Below are 21,194 nucleotides of genomic sequence, written 5' to 3'. Positions count from 1 at the left end.
ACGCCGAGTTACGTTCAGTGTGATTGAAAAGGAACGACAACTCTGGGTAGAGATTGATATTAACCCCGGCCTCGCCCCTGTACAGTACAGGGAAACAAGGAAGATGTTGGGTTTTTGTTACAATGCAGATACAATTTAAGTTATTTGATATACTTTTTACGAAATGCACAGATTTCACACAGGATGACATTAATTATTTCAGGTAATATCCTGGTGGACAAATTAAAACAAAACTGCTAAAATTTCTCTGCAATAATGAGACCCATACTTTTAAGTTTTTTTTTAGAAGAGCAATGCGCAAATGAATTACGGCGAAAGGCAGCGACAGACTATGAGTAAGTTTAAACATATTTTATTTCCAAAATAGTGACAACAGGATTGGGTAGTTATTACAACATTATTTATGCCCTTTCCTCAAATATATACATCAGATTTACAAACATGGCACAACTGGGTATCAAATAATATGTATTATAGTAGCATTACAACAACAGAAACAAAAAGAGAAAGAACAACATTGAACAGTCTCACAAATTGAGTATAAAAATATATAAAACGCCGTACGAATTAAAACCTACCGCTGGTCTTTATGAATTTTTGCACGTTACGAAAAATATCATTATTTTGTTGAGAAGACAGATCCGGAATACCAGATAACAATATATCTAAGGAGATTTCATTAACAAAATTTAGATTTTGAAACAATTCAAACCACTGGTGTGTATAAACTAGACATTCAAAAAAGAAATGATAGACTATGAGTTCACTCCCTGAAACCGGTAGCGGACATCTTCAACGCCAGTCTGAACACCTATTTCGATATTTGTAAATACCTATCCCTCAAATTGTCACAACTTAATCCCCATCGTCAGTTTGGTTTTATTATGCCCCGCCATAAAATAGGGGGGGGGGGGGCATATAGTGTTGCCCATGTCCGTCCCGTCGCGTCGCGTCCCGTCCCGATTCAATGTAAACACCAAGCAACTTCATTCTGTGACAGATTTTGGTCAAACTTTATACAAAGGTCAAGTATGAGTATATACTTCGGACATCGTTGTGTTTCAGGGTTCCAAGGTCAAGGCAAAGGTCACTGTTGCTATAGATAGAAAATCATCAACTGATTCGATTTAAACACTTGGCAACTTCATTCAATATGTTATGGAGATGGTAATATCATACAGAAAAACATATGAATATTAAAATCAACTTATCAACTTTAAGTGTAGAACCTTGTCTGTGTGTTTGTTTCAGGGTATCGAGATCAAAGTGGTCAAACTTTTTATAGAACACTGAAACTAATTTCACATGGCAGCGGGGGCATTTATGTCTTCCAGACATTTTCTAGTTTCCTTTGTATACAAACTCCTTATGTGGTGTTGTGAACAGAAGGAACACTGCTTTGAAAGGGTGTTGGCGTATTTGTTTCACATAGCCAGGTAAACTATTTTTAGATATAGCCATGCATCGTTGCACACATTTAATTAATCTACATATCTAAGGCCAAGGCTGCAATTTCCCGTAATTTGCCTACCTGTCATTTGGAGGCACGGTAGTCTAGTGGTAGAACGCCGGGCTTGCGACTGAAGAAGGGTCGTGGATACGAATCCCGTCATATTCTCAAACTAGATGCTTTTATCCGCTTGTTTCAGTCTAATCAGCTGTAAATGACGAGTAGGTGGTTGGACAGTGCTGGAATTGTTGAATGCTAACTGTGTGCGCCTAAAAGGCAGAACCCGCTATATGCTCCCCAGGTAGCGGGGAAAGCTATTGGCTGGTTGTAACGGCCCTATAACCACAGATAATAATCTGTGAACCGTTTTTGACGACCTAGGTTGTAATCATGCTGTATTAAATAACCTGAACTTATTACAATTATCGTCATTTCACAATCGATTCTAAAATACTGCTTATAGGAAACACCTATTTTTCTTTTTTTGGCCTGATACATATTTTGTCCACACATATCATGATTCATGTACCCATGGCATAATCAATGTCCCAATAGTATAGTTCATGTACTAATAGCTTGATTTATGTACTACATGATGGGGAGATAATTGTATGATAGTAGTGATTATTTCGATTTTGACCGACACACTTCCTCCTTGATATTAACATGCCTGCTCCACAAGCCTACATTGTTTATATATCGAAGTCGATTCGTATTCAGGGGACTTGCTTTAGATATCGCGATTTCCGTGGAAGATGTCGACTGCTGACGGATAAACTTATCTTACAGGTTTTTAAGAGAAGCTATGGGGTTTTACACACATCTTTGATTAGAGTATTAGTTTATCTATGTCAACATAAATAATTTCCAACAGTTTTTGCATTTTTGAAAAATGAACTCTCCTGGGAGACAACTTATCACTGTGTGCTCCCGTCTCCTTTTGAATGCTGGAGATAATTGCATTAAGTGATTCGTTTTTATAAGAGACACCGAAACATATAGAAATAACCCCCTTGTTTATAACAAACAACCTATCCCCAAACTTTCACATTCTACCTTCAACCATTGTCGGTTTGATTGTGATAATTGACTACACATAGGTAAACGACTTATGTTCTTCCTATAACACTACTATACAGTTACCATACCACTGGTTGTATTAATGATCTATGGTAAAATTAGAATGGTTGCTCATTCAACTCAGTATCCCCTATCGTCCACATAACAGATTAACTAGCAAATAAAGAATACATCACAAGAATGGAATAGCGTTACAGTCAGTCGTACCGTGATTAAAAGAAAATGACCTGAGATTTTGGAAATCAATTTGCATTTTTTCAAGAATACAAAGTGGTATGATGAGAGATGTATTGCCAAATTTTTCAACATTGTTCTTCGCTTGAAGTTTTGCTATTATTTTTTGCTATTCCTTCGTGAGGCATGCTACACTACACAATTGAGTGATTTTACACTCTGGGTGAATTGTACAAGGACCGAGTGTCATTATTTAGTAAGTTTAAACACATTTTATTTGAAAAAAACCCAAATGGAATTGGACACAAGTTAAACAACTTAGAAACGTCCTCTTCCATAAACTATTATACAATGGTAACATACATATATGGCAGCATTTCATGAACAGTTGATATAAATATTATATATACATATTCATAAAACTTAACATTAATGTATACTAGTTCAAGGAATTTCACTTAAAATGGCATAGATATAGTATGAATGTCATACCTAACAATTTAAGTATGTACATGTATAATAAAGCATAGTGAATAGATACAACTGAATGGTGGAACCAGTTTCTGCATGTAAACCGCAATTGTTTACATTTCATTTGACTAATAATGATGATTTGTCTTTATTATTTGATACTGAAGCAGATTATGCAAAACGATTCGTATGTTTGATATATTCTTGTACAAACAACCGTATATTTTAATTATCAGTCTGATTCAGATTAATAGAACCGTTCAACTGTACATCTAGATCAATGACTATATCATATCTAGACATTTGTCTGAAAAGTATATCCCGACACTGGTTGTATATATTACACTGAAAAAAATAATGAAAGTGGTTTTCTATTGAGAAATAACAGTAACATGCTGGATATAAGACTCAATTACACCTGAAAAGATCTGCATTCAACGCGCTACAGCCGTGACAGAGTCTAGTATGTATTATATCAAATGTTCTGTTACCTACAGACAACTAGTTACAGGTTTTTTTTCTCTAAAAATGCTATGTTTAAATTTTGACACTGTTTCTAGAGTTCTAGTTGAAATATCTAATGAATTCCACAATCTCAGGGTACTGGGGATAAACGATTGTTCATACAAAAATAGTCGACACTTGGGTAATACATAATCTTGACCATTTCTTTAATTATATCCACTAATGTCATTTACTTTATTGGGTACGATGTCGTTTAGGTAAGAAGGAACTAAATTATGGTGCATTTTGTATAATGATAACTTGTTTTTTTGTTTCCGTCTGTCTTTAAGTTTTTCCCAGTACGATGCACTATACAAAGACTGTCTACTAGCAAATAAAGGCAAACCTGTAACTATTCTGGCTGCTTCCAGTTGGACTTTTTCTATTTTATCAGAATCTGCATTGTTACAACCATCCCACACTTCACTCGCATATTCTAAAATAGGTCTGATGAATACAATGTATAATTTTGATATTTTAGTGTTATCTGTTGACAAAAGAAATTATGTTTTTTTTCCTATTTTGTTGTTATTTCGAAGTAAGAATACGAACTAAATTTGGACGAAAACATGTATGTTCATCCAGTTATACAATGGTAGCGTTGACCTTCTCACGTTGACAAAGTGTGAAACTAAGATGTTTTAATTCTACAATCATCAAACATGTCACATTGTTAATTATATTTGCAATCATTCACTGACAAATTACAATAACAAATTGTTGCACTTCCAACTAAAACATGCAAACGACAGCAAATGTGTTTCACATCTACATGTTTATATACATGTACATGTTTATTAAAATTCCAAAAACCGGGCTTGAACGCGGGAAATTTCGAGCACCTCTTATAAATTTTAAATGTTCGGATGAACTAAGTATTGAACTTTGAAATTCATTTTTACTATCATATGTTTTTAACTTTTACTATTGAACAATGTATTCAGTTGAGTATTTGTAATATACTCCTTTTCTTTTTCCATATATTTCATTGACGCATTTAATGCAAATACATTCAATTAATCTTTTGAGACGTCGCAATATCTAGACGTCCGCATTATGTGTACTTTGTTTATGACGTCATTATTTCTGACGTCTTTTAAAAGTATGTGTACATTTATGACGTCACAAATAAATTTAAATCGCCTAAAGAGCCCCAAGATGGTCGAAAGCGCTAGCCGATTATACCACAGGAGCCTGAAGTTCTGTCAATAATGAATAATAACAGTAATACAAAAAAAATACCTATAATATGCTTAAAATATAGACAGGAATGCAACGGCAGATCTACCCCTCTTCGTTTTCAACTAAGTTTTCTCGCACAAAACTGAAAATTCCACAGAAACCTAAACTCCTATGCAGTCTATGATGACTACTGATGTACACTACAGATCGTTTTGTGGAACAACATGCTTGCTAACCTGTTACATAGCCGGTTTTTTTAGAATTCTCCCTTCAGCGCCCACTGACAAGGAATCCATGCGATAAATCCGTTTCCGGTAGTACGGAGTGAATATACAGGTAATTATTGTAATATGTTTTCTACTCGAAATTAAATATGAACCAACAATAGTAGGTACTTTTAACTTTTTAAAAAATAACTGCACATTTACTTTAATTAAAGGGGCTGGTCGGGGAAAAAATGTCATATTTGCTAAAATGGCATATACATGTTTAAAATACCTTCTTATGAAATATACCGATTCAAATTTTGCTGAAATTCACTCCCTAAGAGTAAAAATTATAATTATATTAAAGAAATTCTAAATCGTCACCTGACAGTCTAAAACTCTCAATTGACCCAGATCAGTGATGTTATTTTACTGCACGCACATCATCAACAAGGCCAAATGTAAACATCGCGGCGAAAGAAAAAATATGCATGCAAAAGTCATGACAGGCACGAGGTATCAATACCGTTATATATAACAACAACATATAGGTAGGAATACTACACTTGCATCATACATGACCTTTGAAAACGAGTATTTACGTATAGTATTGTGGTCTTGTCCGCTAGTTGAGTCCGACATGGCACATGCCGGCGTGCTATTGTTGTTATCTTCACTGCTTCACTTTCGAAACAACCACGTGACATATATAAATTGATCTGCGCTAAATTTACGCGGGGCTTCCCCGGTATTTCAGTGGTCAAAACTGGACATTGCAAGCAGAACTCGACCATCATATTGCCGTGGTATAACTTTTGGAAGGCCAGAGAACGCATTTAGACCCATTTATTTTGGTGTTTTTTTTCCCGACCAGCCCCTTTAACAAAAGTACATTAGAGTTGTGTATCATTCTATATTTGGAAACAGGAATCGTTTCTAATATTACCTGTATATTCACTCCGTACGACCGGAAACGGATTTACCGCATGGATTCCGTGTCAGTTATGTTTTATTTTATAGAAATAAAAAACTGCATAAGAAAAGAAGGTGCTAGAACTTACAATATAGTTTTAGATCTACGTACATCGCAAAGCAACACAAGGGAGGTAAATCTTTCAAATACAGATGCAATACACCTCGTAAAATATATATTTTGCTTGTTGCGAAACGTTACAATTATTACACATTTTTTACTCCTAATAACATAAGCAATTCTAAATAAGGATTATTTAAATAAGGATCCCCATAATGGAATTCCCAGTAATATATAAATAATATTAAATCTTCTTAAAAATGTCCTGCTGTACAGCGCGAGATCGTGACATTTCCGGATTAGTCAAATTTACACCGAAACGGATTCAAGTGATATCATAATGATGCATTCATGTAACTTATATCAAGGATGTCTATGTGTATGGGAAAGGGGCTTGACGTTTGCCCAATCATTGATTTTGGTAAGTCTTGCTCCATGCCTTTGCTTTAATTGGTAATAGAGAATTTCAAAGATGAACACACACACACTTACACAAACACACACAAACACATTATCATACCTTGACAATTTGATAATAAATACAGTTAGCCATACACGAATTACGCTACATCTTACAGCTGTTTCGATCGCCGATGACCCTTCGGTGATGTTAGGTACCAAAGCGTTGGACATCCAATTGTCTTAACTGTTTAAACTACTGTTAAAACAGAGGGGCAGGTGCGGATATCCTCTTAATCACGAAATGCTACCAATCTTCTCGACAATTCATTGCAATAGTTTTGTCACGAAGATTAAATTGTTCTGACTGCTGGATCACATTTCTTCGCTGAAATTGCCTTACTTATGAATATACGTTCACTGTCCAGATTAATAGCGCAATTATGAAGGTATATTTAAGGACACGTGATCATATGTGTCTGTTGTAACGACATGTTTAGTCGGTGTTTCGAATTCATCGTACTCATTTTCGACGCCTTTCGCGAAATCATAAACGCCATCTTTGTCGTCCATTTTGCTGGGCTGTTGAACATCAACGTCGGAAGGTAAACTATCGGGATCCGACATAATCACTTGTGGAACTCCTCTTATCGCGTTGACAATTCTGGCGTGGTCGTACGTGTCCGAAACGACTTCATTTCTTGGCCTTGGACTGTTGAGAAAATCATAATGATCGTCTACCTTCCCAGGCGAATTACTGACATGATGGCATGGGCGTGCTGTTTCAGCCCCTGAGCACCTGTTGCCTAGACTTTTTGGCCTACCAAACACAGGTAAATTGCATGGACTTGAGACACCGTTACCAGATGCCTGGCTAGCAGAGCGCATCACCTCGGGAGGAAGAGGACATTTAACGGTAAAATTACGACATGGCATTGATTGATTGTCTTTTTCATTTTCACCATCGATTTCTTCAAATTCGTACAAATTTTCCTCATCATTTTTCCGTTCTTGTGAATATAAATTCATCTTCATCTGGACCTGTGTGTTCTGTTCTTGTGCGGAGTGTTGCTTTTGTAAAGTGATGTGTTTTGCATTCTGTTTTATTCTAAAAATACAAAATTGGGGTCTAATTAAAGACAAAATTTTATTTCAATTTAAAAAATATATAATATACCATCATCGATATTTGACTAACATTATTAGAAATATGGTTTACAGTTGTCATACATTGGACATATATATATGACTTCAGAATTCCTCCGAGATTGGATATATTTTTTTCAATTTCAATTGTTTTGCTTCCGTATACCATCTTAAATTTATTTGATTCAAAATTCTCTACAACAAGAGAGACACAAGCCGGAATTTATTTTGTATCTTTTTTACTTGCATAGTGTATGATAAATATCTTTAAAATTGATACATTTTTTAATCTGTTTATATTCAATTTCATCTTTCTGTCATCAGTAAAGCATACCTTCTCCAAAGGATGATGCCAACAACAATGACTGAAAGAAGCAAAACGGCGAGCGCCGAGACCACGCCAATGAGAACTGCAAAATAAAAACAAAAATGTGATAAAATTTTAAAAGGAAATATGATATTAAAGTTCCAAACCTAAAACGTTTCAGTAACATAACAATGCTATTGTAAGCAATCGGAGGAAAAAACGCAAAGAAAAGATTTCCCATATAACTAAATTACGATGTTATAATGTAAATCAACACTAAACGCATGCAGTCACAGGCGTTCCGAACCTACACATATACGCTATAAACTCTGTCATTCGCTGATACTCTGCTTAAATTACGATGTTATATGAAGATGTTACGTTGTCGTCATTATAAGCGTTGTATAAGATTTGCAATCGTTATTGTGATAATGTTTGATTGATTTCCACATCAAACATGCCTGGTAAATTTGTTGCATAAGTCTGCGTCTAAAACAATCTGATTAAAATCATATGTTACATGGCTTCGTTAACTTCGTACTACGCCTGAACATCTGAGTGTGCCGCGGTCAGGGTCACGTTCAGGTGACCTTTATATTTATAAATAGTCATTAATTTTTTACCAATCAGAGACCCTCTTTCAAAAGGGCGCTCGGAGTTGTAACAAATATGTCGGACATTGATGAGAATGATGCGAAAGTTCTAAAGTTATTTGAGATTGATCGTCTGAAACCCGAACAGAAAAAAAATAGAAACTTTATTAGAGAACAAAAACTGTATGGTGGTGTTGCCAACGCAATTATTACCCAATGGGTACGTTTTCCTTGGCGTCGTAGAAAGTCAGTTCCCGCCGCCATATTTGTTTTGGAAAACTAATCTGTTCGATACCCCCCGCTATTTATCTATCAACCATGATATTCTGATTCGCTGGCAAACTTTTGCCAGCGCGCCTCTGCTTGGTTCATCTAAAGGTCACTTGAACGTGACCCTGACCGCGGCACATTCTGATGTTCAGGCGGAGCCATGTAACAGATGATTTTAATCAGATTGCGACTAGAACAAACATTGTCGTGATGTCAAGTTCATTTCACTGCTTCGGCTGTAAAACCGACATTGCCGCCATTCATTTTGAATGACTCCTTTCTGTGAAGCTTTGGAAATATCTTGAACGTTAATTGTGATATTAAATTGTATTGATTGTTTCCGACTAATCAGCTAAAACAGTTGATTATTCCTATTTTATCATTTTTCATATGTGATCTAAACGACCGAAGGAGTGTGTCGCAACTGTAGTTTCTGGACCCTAACGAGTCTCCGGGGGAACTCTGACGAAGTAAAAGCCTTGATTTTTTTTTCTTAAATAAATATGTTTCTCCAATTTACAAAGTGTACTAGATACTTATATTACATGTTGGTATCAATAGTTCAGATATTATTATTATCGCGTCATTATGTCGGTGCTGTTGTTATCTTTAATGTAGCAATCCTTTGGTTAAAACATATTGCGTTTGGCACACAAATTTAGCAAATATAATCAACCACATTAACATGATATTTGGGATTATTGCAATTATGATAGGAACTTAATTATTTTCAAGAACTGGGCAAATCCTTCTGCCTAAAAATATTGAAATAACTAACCTTACTGTGAATGTAATGATAACGTGTTCTGCGTGAGACTTCTTCTATATATAACAAATATATAATAGTAATAGCCCGAAAATGTGATTATTATATAAAAACATAACGAATATCGTCGGAATAAAGTATCTAGTGAATTCTCAAATCAATAAAATAGGAATCTGTAAATGTTCCTTCTAAAAGACGTTTATATGCCACCAGCATCCTTTCTCCATTTATCTATACGAGACAGATTCATTGGTGTGTTCCCCTAAGCGCTAACTATGTCATAAACGAGGGATTTCAATTTCCCTTACTCTGGACAGGTGTACATGTATACACAATTTTACCGGTGCGATCTACCCTTTTCTCTCATTTCCCGGTGTGTAAGATACAGCTGTCCGGGGTAAGAAAGGGATGTAGGAAATGTCTATCTTACACCCAATTCCACGTGACATCACAAAAGCTCAACATTGACATGACGTTACGAATTTTGAAACCTCCGATGACGCAATGCGGAAAAGGCGATGTGATGAAACTTAAACCTTTTACGATATAGTTACCGTACACGTTAGAAAGATGAGATTATGTTTTCTCTGCAAACCTAGTTTGCAAATATGGGGTATGATAAATCTGGCTGACAGATTCGTTTTCGTCTAGAAAGCCCAGGGGAAAAAAGGATATTTTAAAAATGGTAACCAGTCTAAACGCATTTTCATGGTTTCTGAGCTTATTCTGGTAATTGGAACGAGAGAAAAGGATATCTCACACCGGTACAAATACTCTTTCATGCCCAAGTGTGTAGGATAGGGAAATATCACCCACGGAAATTTCTAAATTGGCAAAACCCTCGGCAGAGCCTCGTGTTTTACCAATTTTGAAAAACTGTCGGGTCGAATTTTCCTATCCTGCACCCCTTGGCATGAAAGAGTCTTATTTTATCTTACCCTGGACAGGGATATCCACCATTTTACCGGTGTGAGATTTTCTTTTCTCCCACACCTGACAGATTTATCTCCCGTTTTGTCGGTGCTAGATGTATCTGTCTCCGCCCTAGGGTTGAGACGGGGGGATTCCCCTATTTATAACAATGGTTTCACGTCACTGCAACAATACAATGACGTCACGTCAACAATCCATCAACGTCACATCAACCCTGAATTTAGCATGTAACGTTATCATTACATTGTGTATATGATACACATTGGGGAAAACAGGGTAAGAGAAAAAGAATCATTCACCTCCTTGTGGGTAAGATAGGGGAATATCAACCCTCGGGGAAAGATTCTTAAGTTGCCAAACACTCGGCAAAGCCTCGGGTTTGGCAACATAAGAATCTTCGCCCTCGGGTTGAGATTCCCCTATCTCACCCCAAAGGGGGTGAATGATTCTATTAATCTCTCCCTAGGTTTGAGACAAGCTACACGTGCTCTTTGCACGTTCTCAACAATTGTATGACGTCATAGCAACAATACCATGACGTCACGGCAACAATACAATGACGTCATGTCGACAATTCAATCGCATCATATCAGCATTGTCTTGCATTGATGTAACGGCAATATTAGATAGATAAGAGGGTAAACAGAGTAAGAGAAAAATAATAATTTACCCCCCTGGGAGTGAGACAGGGGATCTCAACCCTCGGGGTAAGATCTTAAGCTGTCAAACACTCGGCAAGCCTCGTGTTTGGCAACTTAAGAATCCCACCCCTCGGGTTGAGATCCCTCTGTCTCACTCCCAAGGGGGTGAAAGATTCTATTAATCTCAACCTAGGGGGGATTCTCCTATTCATAACAATGGTATGGCGTCACATCTACAATGCAGTGACGTCACATCAACAATACAATGACGTCACGTCAACAATCCCCCGTCACGTCAACCCGGAATTTAGCCTGTAACGCTACATTACATTATGTATATGATACACAATGGGTGAACAGGGTAAGAGAAAAATCATCATTCCCCCCTTGAGGGTGAGATATTCTATTAATCAATGTGAATTTCACCTTTGATATCAGGTCTATTCCTGTGTCCATCCCTATCTTTCCTGTCGCCAGACATGTTTGTTGATGTAGGATGCATAGGACTTTGTGTAGGTGGAGTAGGTGGATGTCCTAAAAAGAAATACTTCACTTTCGGCATGAATTCATTCGCGAAACATGTGCCATTTCTGCTCATTTATAGACGAAAATACTTGTTTTTAACCATGCTATTTTTTATTTAATTTTTTTATTTTGAATGTTTTATTTTAAAAATGTTTTGATACATTACATTTGTACATCAACCAGACATACTGTACACACATACTCTCAAATGCAGGCAAAGACAAGGGTTTCCCAGTCATCATAATCAGCATCACCACATATACACAATGATAAGCATCAGGATATATTTGCAAAAAGTCGTATTCAAATTTAATGTTGTTTCTCGACTCTAGATGTTTCCGATTGTCTGCTGGAAAGCTCTGCCCTATGGCCCAATGTTGCTGTTTTATTTAACTTTACTTGAACCACATGTCCAAACTTGTCACATTTAAAGTGTACTTAGACAGAAAGACGATGTTCCCGAGTTCGATTCCACAAAAGTTTACTAATAAATACATTAACATATGTGCTATAGTAGACGAATTAACATTTTTACAGTGCTGAAAGTGGCATTGAATAGTATGTAGAGGGTTTTTTCTTTTAGTACTACGCTATACCGGATAATTCGTTGAAGTTATATTTCACCGCTGATCAGCGGAAATTTAACTGGGCGAAATTTTAACTGGGCGAAAATTGCCCGGTATACGATATAAAGGGATATTACTATATGACATCGTTAAGTTGGGTAAGTTTGGCGGACATCGCTATAGCATAATTAATAACGCCACAATTGTTTCCCATGTACTACTGCTGAATGTCTTACCTGTACAAAAGAAAGGAAGCCCACGTGAACAGTTCGCTGACTCTGCGTCATTAGACCAATACGTGCATTCTTTATAGGGTTTGTTGTCTGAAACAAAAAAGTTGAAAAAAGAAACAATTTTTATAAATGTGTCAAAATATTTAAAAACAATTGCCCGAACATTTTATGTATCGTAACAGAAACACACACACTCAACAGCGCAACATAACACTTAATCTGTCTCTCGACCATCCTCGATACTTCAGGGGTTACGCTCACTTTCGCTCTCTGCACACCTGGAATATGTCGAAAGTGAGCGTTACTCCTGGAGTATAGAGGATGATTCTCGACGTGCAACCAATATGCCTATAGCGTATCTTATGTATTTCAATTCTAAATTCTGGATATATTTCCTTCTGAACATCAGTGAAATCTGAACAAATTAAAAGTTTCAATTACCATTTAGAACTGTTAAACGGAACGAAAAGGACACACGATGTAGTAAATTGCTTACTTTCTCAATTTACAAATACAATTTTTAAATAGGTACTTCCTTTCTGCGTTTTCCCTGGAATAAACTATAAATAACGACACTATCTACATTAGGATATGCTCGTGAATTTCTAACACCTTTTAATATGATTCATGAATGCATAACATATATTTGCGTTCAGATGGTTTCAATGTAAATAAGTAATAAATCACTCATGTAATATATTTTGCTAATGAACTTATGCTATCGTTGCACTTAACCTACTATGAAATTATGAAATGTACACGAAATGTATTACGTATGATGTCCCAATGGACAAGAGGATATATACATGTAGTCACTGTGCATGTGGCTCTACTTAAGTATGGTAAAGCTCGTTCGTAATACGTCGCAAAACATTTTTACTTGTTATGAATTATTTATTAATTCTAAATGATATTTTAGAAACTTGTCTGACAAAAATATAATCAGGCGTTCGTAAAGGTGTTTGTTTCCCGGACCACATGTGGCACCTATCGAAATATTTCCTGTCCAGTACAGAAAAATGACAATAATCGCAAATGCTCTAAGACAATGTTATGGTAAAAACTGAACCAAAAACCTACAGTTAGATATGAGATAATGATGATGATTAGAGATCTGGGATTCTCTACAATATTTAGACAGTGTATCGACGAACAGGTCTTATTAAATCAGAATAAAATCCTGAACACAATAGAATCCATAACTGGTGATGATTATCGCAAAGGTTTTACGGAGTTAATTGAATCTATTCAGGTAGTAACCCCTATATACACAATTAATGAGCATTTATTTACCAAGAACATCATTATACTAAGAACAGGCTCTGGAACAACATATCAACTGAGACATGTAAACTTTATAAGCTAGGAGTTTTCAAATAGTATTACTAAGAAGGGTTATCAAACAAGCCCGAAACAGCCTTCATGTTCATCAAAGTTAAACGATACCTTGCCACAAGAAATTGTTAAACTCGAATTTTTATATCATCATACCATGATCTAAAGGACGATACATTCCAATCCAATATTTTGCAATGCTTCTTAACGTTCTATCAGCTTTCTGACAGTGATTCCCGAACGACTGAGGTGACCGGTTGTTTTTTAGGCAATGTTGTATCCCATTTGTCCAGTTAAGATTGTGTCTTGAACTTCGCTGAGCTGTAAAATAGATATGCATGTTTCAAGAGGATGCATTCTTTATAAATACAAGTATGCAACGAATGAAACGTATATTCAGTCTTCACTTAACCTCGACCAATTTCAAACCCGTAGCAAACGGTCCCGGAGTTAAAGTGTGGTCTCATTTTAATAAAACGTTAAACATGTCATGTACTATTATCTATATCTGATATAACATTTGTGGAGGGTAAATTTGAACATAACAAATGCTCTTGCGTATTGTTTTGGCTTTATCTCGTTGAAGTTTAAAACACAGCTGAAATGTTTTTCTTCTTTTATATATACAAGCAGTAGATTAGGTAAATATTTACAAAAATGAAATTCTCAATCGTATGTATAACGAATGGTTTGTTTCCAGTTATACTTTCCTATTTACACATGTATGATATGATAGTAGCAATAATAATAAGTCTAGGGTCTAATATACCGCTTTATCACAACCTAGTACATTTTGTATGTAGGTCGTCTCAAAGTGGTTCACAAATTATTATCCGTGGTTATAGGGCCTTTGCAACCGGTGAATATCTTTTTCAATTCCTTGGGTAGCATACAGCCGGTTAGCCATTTCAGCGCTCACAGCTAGCATTGTATAATTCTAGCACTGCACAACCACGCACTCATTTACAGCTGAGTAGACTGGAACAAGCGGAGTAAAATATCTTGTTCAATGATACAACACAGTGCCTTGACGTGACTCGAACCGGCAACCCTTCGGTCACGAGCCCGGCATCCTACCACTAGACCACCGTGCCTCCTGATCAACATAGCCATAGTGTAGCATCTATAATAGGATCATGTTGCTATGAAAGGAATCGATGCAACACATTTACCTCATTTATCAAAATGTACCAAAGAAATGGAGAAAGAGAAACATTAAAGATCAGACCGTGATAAATCCGTAGAGGATAAATATGTGTAAAGGAATCGGTTTCAGACCCATCTTCAACACACCTCCTTTAAATAATTAATGGCTAACAAACAGCAGTATATAGAACGATGCTGTTTCAGCTTTTATGGTGATGTAACCTAGATGCATATTCCCGTTCGATCTGTTTGAAGTTTATCTAATTTCAAGTAATACAAATGTATTTGTTTTGTTTGTTTTGAAAAGACCACGTTCTAACAAACAGATTCTATAAGACTAAAATAATAGTGTTTAACATGTTTTCTTTCAATTCTGTCTTAAATGTATTGTGTTTATACATTTTGTCGGTTTTCATTCTGCAAAAAATGAAAACTCATATAACAACACATATTTGGAGGGTACAGAATACATGAAGTTTTTCGGATACTTACCACATATGAACCTGAGTTTTTTCGTGCAATCTTCGGGATAAAAATATTTGGCTTGATTGTTTCGTTTGCAGCTAACAGCGCCACAGTTCAGGGTAGAATCGGATAAATCATTCTTCAACACTACAGCGCTAACATTTGCTATAAAAGCAAACAACATTACGGTAAATTGAATGGATTTGGTTAAACAGACTTTACAGTTAATTTTAATAACGTTATTCATGGTCATTATTTATTCAAAATTCAATTACATTTTGTTTCGAGATTTGGTCCAACAACACAACAGGATTCCTTGAAGTCCAGCATTTGCTTCATTCTCGTTGTCGATTAAGTAAGCAACACTCAGCAAATACAAATGAAACAACCTGTCCATGTTTTGCTAAGCTGAAGTCTTTTGTCATATTAAATTACTTTTTAGTTCATATGCTACCGTTAATAAATTCTAAATTTGTTTTGATGTTGGAGTTACCTCCCTTATGATACTTTCTTTGAGCAAGTAATGACTCAGATTGATATTACTATCGTTTATGAATGCATTATTTTATATATCTATTATTTATCTATATTTAAATAGAAAACAAATGAAAGTCATGGGATGTTTTTGGAAATGAGATGTATTATCAATAACGTAGAATTAAAAAAAAAATCGTTTACAAATAAAAGAAAATACATAAATCAATTTATACAATGTAATGAAATACTTGTATACATAAATCAATAATAACAAATTAATGAAATACTTAAATACATAAATCAATAAATACAAAGTAAATAAATACATAAATCTATAAATACATAGTAATGAAATACTCAAATACAAATCAATAAGTACAAAGTAAATTAATACATAAATCAAGAAAATACAAAGTAATGAAATACTTAAATACATAAATCAATATATACAAAGTAATGAAAACCTACCGTCATATTTCCGGTAAACAATGTAATGTGATTCGTTCTTAGGTGGATGGCAGTCTTCCCATTCCATCTTATTTGGAATCATTTCTTGTTCTTGTTCAGATAAACAGACACACCGTCTTTTTGCCTTTCAACACCAAAATCATTAATTACATACTTGCCAAGTCTTCCTGTTTTTGATAGAGGCATTATATTTTTAATTCTTATTGGTGACAATGATAATTACAATATTTCAATAAATGTATTCCTTGCATGAATCATCGGTCAAACAATGATATTACAAAAACAGAATTAATCTGCTCCCCCCCCCCCTCGCAACACTTCTGATGTTTTTCGTTTCCTTTCTTTTATATCTCTGTTCTCTTCCTAGCGGTGTCTCCCTAGGCAATCGTCCTTAAATCATCCTGGCTGTTGCGAGGACGTTAAACACCCCAAAAGCATATAAAGCATTAACATACAAACTGTATTGACAGATGGACTTTTAATACTACAGTAGAGCAAAATCATAAGCGTGGTCTAATCACGATGTGGTACGGATTTACGGACGGACGGGCCGACTGAAAAGACATACTATGATAGTTTGTTTTATTATGAGATCCGGATTAAAGTGAATGTAGTTTCTATATACGCTATACAGTATACATACACTTATGCCAATGAATCGTGACGTATCACATCCTTCACTGCACCGCTTTGTAACATCGTAGTCCGGGTAAAAGGTCATTTTTGTGTCTTTGTTGGCAAGATAAAAACATCCTGTAAACAAACAACGACATAAATATTATTTATTTATTTATTAAAAAATATATTTTAACGTTGTAGATGTAACAAAGTTATCCTTATTTCAATTAGAACAGCAAGCTATGCTTTACTTCAAGATGTTGATAAAAAATCTCCTATAGAAAAGTAACGAAAAGTTGATTTACAGAAAAGTAATATTAACATTCAACAGGTTAAGTAAATTAATTAACTGCAAAGTATATTTTATAAAAGAGACCTACACACGGTTTTAATGTAAGTGAGTTACAATTTATTTAACCCATTAATGAACTATGAAGGTTTTTTTTAAGTGTGAATGTCAGCAGTAGAGTACGTAACATCCTCATCACACTAGACATGTTTCGAGTGACAGACCTCACAAACACTAAGTATATGAGTGAACTACATTGCACAAAGTGTTAAGTGTATAAATTAATTACACTGTGTTATATATATAAATAATCTTCAAAGTGATCAATATATAAGACAGATACAACGTGGTTAGCATGTTATGGATATTAACAGAAAACGTTCCAATAAGTGTGAAAACCGATCCAGGCCCTTATTTTTTTTGAATTTTTGGAAATGGCAATGGAAAATTCGATGCACTCTATCTTCAGCCTTGGAAGTTCCCTACAGATGATATATGGTATGCTGACTCTCCTATAGGATATAGGGGTCCACCAGTTACAACAAACTGCTGCCAGGTTGTGTAAGTCTGTGGGATTTTCGGGGTTCTTCACAAATCATTCATAACGAGTAAGTGTAGTAACTTGATCCTATAACGCTGGGGTAGAGGAGCCACAAGTTGTCGAGAAAACGGGACATCGATCTTAACGGGTCCCGGGTAGGTAACCTATTGGCAACTGGTCAAACTTGGACAGTTCATGAAGCTTATTGGACAGTTCATACAGCTTATTGGACACATGTGACATCATCTCTACGTTTTGAGTATATAAAATAAGCAACCTATGAACACTAAAGTTTGGCTTATTTATCTTCAAAATAAAGTAATTTAATAATAATTAGAAACAATAAATAAAAAATGTTTTCGTTATCGTTTCAATTATCTGAATTTGATCATAATAAGATTATCCTTCAGCTGTAAATATACATTTAACCAATGTTAAGGTTTTTCGTTCTCAAACATATTGGAGATATCATATTAATCCATCGAGGTATTATTTTCCATATTTACCAATAAATGAGAGCCACTTTGTTAGTGTTTGTGACAGCGTCCAGACATTTTCCCAACCAGTATAACTAGAATTTCCGATTTCTTTTACAGAGGAGAGAGTGCCGTTATGTTTCGTCTTGCAGTAGTGAACAGCGGCATCCCATGTCTTCTCATATTTCACAGTAATAACATCACATTCTAAGGGCAAACAAAACCACAACAGTTTGAAATTAAAATGTATATACATGAAATAAAAGACGTTCTCACATCTGCAACGACTTATTCTCATTTTTCTATTTCTGTTTTGCTCCTGCCTACACAACGCTACCAACCCAGGTTGAATATAAGATAGTCTGGGTTAGATGTCGCAGATATGTGCCGTTGCATTCAAGTGAGGTGGCACTGTAAAACATATACGATAGTGTCAACACAAAGAGAAAATATTCCATAGCAACAACGCAAAGCGACAAGACAAAATATACCACAACGTCATCAAACAGGGACACAATATGCTTTAGTGTCAACACAAAGACAAAAATGTTCATAGCAACAACGCAAAGCGACAAGACAAAATATACCACATTCGTGTGGGATAACAGTAGAGGCACAATAAACACAATACATATTTAATTAGAATTCACCTTGCCTTTTCATTCCAGGCCGAATTGAAATTTATTATTATGGATACCTTTACTTATAGCTGGCAATATTTGAATTATGTTTCTAAAATCACTGTCCTTAGACAAAATATATCCTGTCTGACCGCTTCGCCAAACAGTTGCAACAGTTTTGTTATTTTCAGCAGTCTTGTACATGTACATGTACCTTATTGCTGTAATAAAAACTTGAGCGTGGTTAAGTGAACTCTAAGCAGGAAATCACGAAAGCGACTTAGATATGAAAGATAATGATATACATGAACACTTATTCAAGATTTATGTTTTTTGGCTGAATTTGTTTCAATATTTGTTTTCTGACCCACTGCTACAGTACTTTATTTAGACCGGGATGGCTATCTTAGTACATGGTGATCGGGGGCTCTAGAAAGGGACTCAGCATCTTTCTGTAACCGACACTATTCTGAGGCTGTTTGACGCTATAAATGAAGCCTTCCTTCTCTACGGTAGTGTCAATCATCTTATGGTAAATTCAGATGCGAAAGTTATAGATTTATATAACAAAAATAAAGCTAGTCAATGTTATTTATATTTAAACCACTCGATGTTTTGCAATTATATTAAATACATAGTAATGAAATACTTCAATACATAAATCAATAAATACAAATTAAATAAAGACATAAATCAAGAAATACAAAGTAATGAAATACTTAAATAAATAGATTAATTAATACAAAGTAATGAAAACCTACCGTCATATTTCCGGTTGACCTTTGACATTTGTTTATGTTAAATGATGTCTTGTTCTGTGCTAATTTTTAATATATTATGTATGTTATGTATATCAATGTTGGCATTGGGTATGCGGAAACTAATACCCAATATATTAACATCGGATATTATTTTACATTGTCATAGGGTGTGAAAAATTCCGTCAAATTGACATATGATAAAAACCAAATTGATATATAACCTTTTGTTATCTTTTATTAATTTTTTGTGTAACATTCCATATTTTTGTTTCTAAAATGTACCTTGAATTTAATGACACAACATTTATATAATACAACTTCTAAAGCAGGAAATATCATATGCTAGAGAGCGACGTGACTATTGGCCTCTCGTTATGTGTTTTCAGAAGGTTGTGATACAGAAAATACCGTTAAGTGTTTTATCGTATACTCAAGGTCCCAAAACAAGTTAATATGTCTCACTTACTGACGAGAACGCTGTAGTATGCTACCCACACGATGATATGGTGGAGATACATGTCCACAGTTTGTAACAAAACAGCACTTCACACCAAGATCAATAAACACATGTCCAAAGTCGTTTGTGATAGAGCCATAACACACATCAAACAAATATATACCCGAGTTGTCTGTCCTTCAATCCGTTCCATCACACAATATAAAATAGATATATTTCGTGTCATACTCTTCTGGGATACGCAGAAAGGATATGACTAATGCAATTTCACTTCAAATACAGGGAAGTATGTATATTAAACTGAAAAGGTACTTCATGTTGAGTTCCTGTGTAATTTCACGGGTGTTCGTCAGTGTATCGTGTTCCGTGTATTAACGAGGTTTCCTGTTGTATGTCATGTTATTTATGAAAGTTTACCTCAAAAGAATCGCGCATTCGGTCATACAGAATGTGTATACACATATTACTAATAACGCATTTTTGTAATACATCAATGTAGTACTTACTGACTTCTTAAAGAATCAGCTTTTCTCCAGGAGAAGACGAATGGTAATAAAGTAATACCTTACGTAAACGAATAAATATCGGAAACCATCCAGAGGAATCTCGGGTATACAGCACTTTGCACAGAACAGACATGATTTTGAAAAAGAACAAAAATGAGGTGGATTTTCAAAAAATACAGGTGCGTTTTTCACCAGAAAGGGACCACTTAAAAAACATCAAATAATACGACAGAGCTTTTGAGTTATTTCTAATAACACAACTGCCAAGGCTCTTAGCTGTTACACTGGTTTGATATGAACAACATCGTCGTAAACGACAACACAGTATGTATTTGTAATATCGTGCCCCTCCTCAGGATTTCAAACGTATCTTCTATTTTATAAATTAGGAATGCATAAAACAAAAGATACGATATTGAATATAAAATTGAAAACAATGTATTCATAATTGACAAAAAAAGCTAATTTGAAATTAGTAACATCTGTACAAACGATGTCTCGTGTGTCACTTGTGATATCTGTTGGTGGGATATACTGCATTGTTGTATCATTAAGC

At 35.2% G+C, this 21,194-nt stretch overlaps 1 protein-coding gene across 2 annotated transcripts; it reads right to left on the bottom strand.

Moving 5' to 3' along the window:
• Positions 1–5,876: 5,876 nt before the first annotated feature.
• On the bottom strand, positions 5,877–20,407 carry LOC110459265. Of its 2 annotated transcripts, none has more exons than XM_021511441.1 (10): positions 20,142–20,407; positions 18,325–18,501; positions 17,014–17,123; positions 16,371–16,494; positions 15,453–15,590; positions 13,971–14,135; positions 12,483–12,569; positions 11,582–11,707; positions 7,980–8,055; positions 5,877–7,607 (listed from the first exon to the last, which is right to left on the bottom strand). In XM_021511441.1, the coding sequence occupies exons 1-10, from the start codon at positions 20,191–20,193 to the stop codon at positions 6,941–6,943; spliced, it is 1,722 nt and encodes a 573-aa protein (XP_021367116.1). In that variant the 5' UTR covers positions 20,194–20,407; the 3' UTR covers positions 5,877–6,940. The 2 variants fall into 2 exon arrangements, with proteins under 2 accessions (XP_021367116.1, XP_021367118.1); XM_021511443.1 differs by having other exon boundaries at positions 11,582–11,689; positions 20,142–20,405.
• Positions 20,408–21,194: the final 787 nt, after the last annotated feature.

The sequence above is a fragment of the Mizuhopecten yessoensis genome, unplaced genomic scaffold (assembly GCF_002113885.1).
Source record: "Mizuhopecten yessoensis strain PY_sf001 unplaced genomic scaffold, ASM211388v2 scaffold9987, whole genome shotgun sequence".
NCBI lineage: Eukaryota > Metazoa > Mollusca > Bivalvia > Pectinida > Pectinidae > Mizuhopecten > Mizuhopecten yessoensis.
This window is presented reverse-complemented; position numbering and strand designations above follow the sequence as displayed.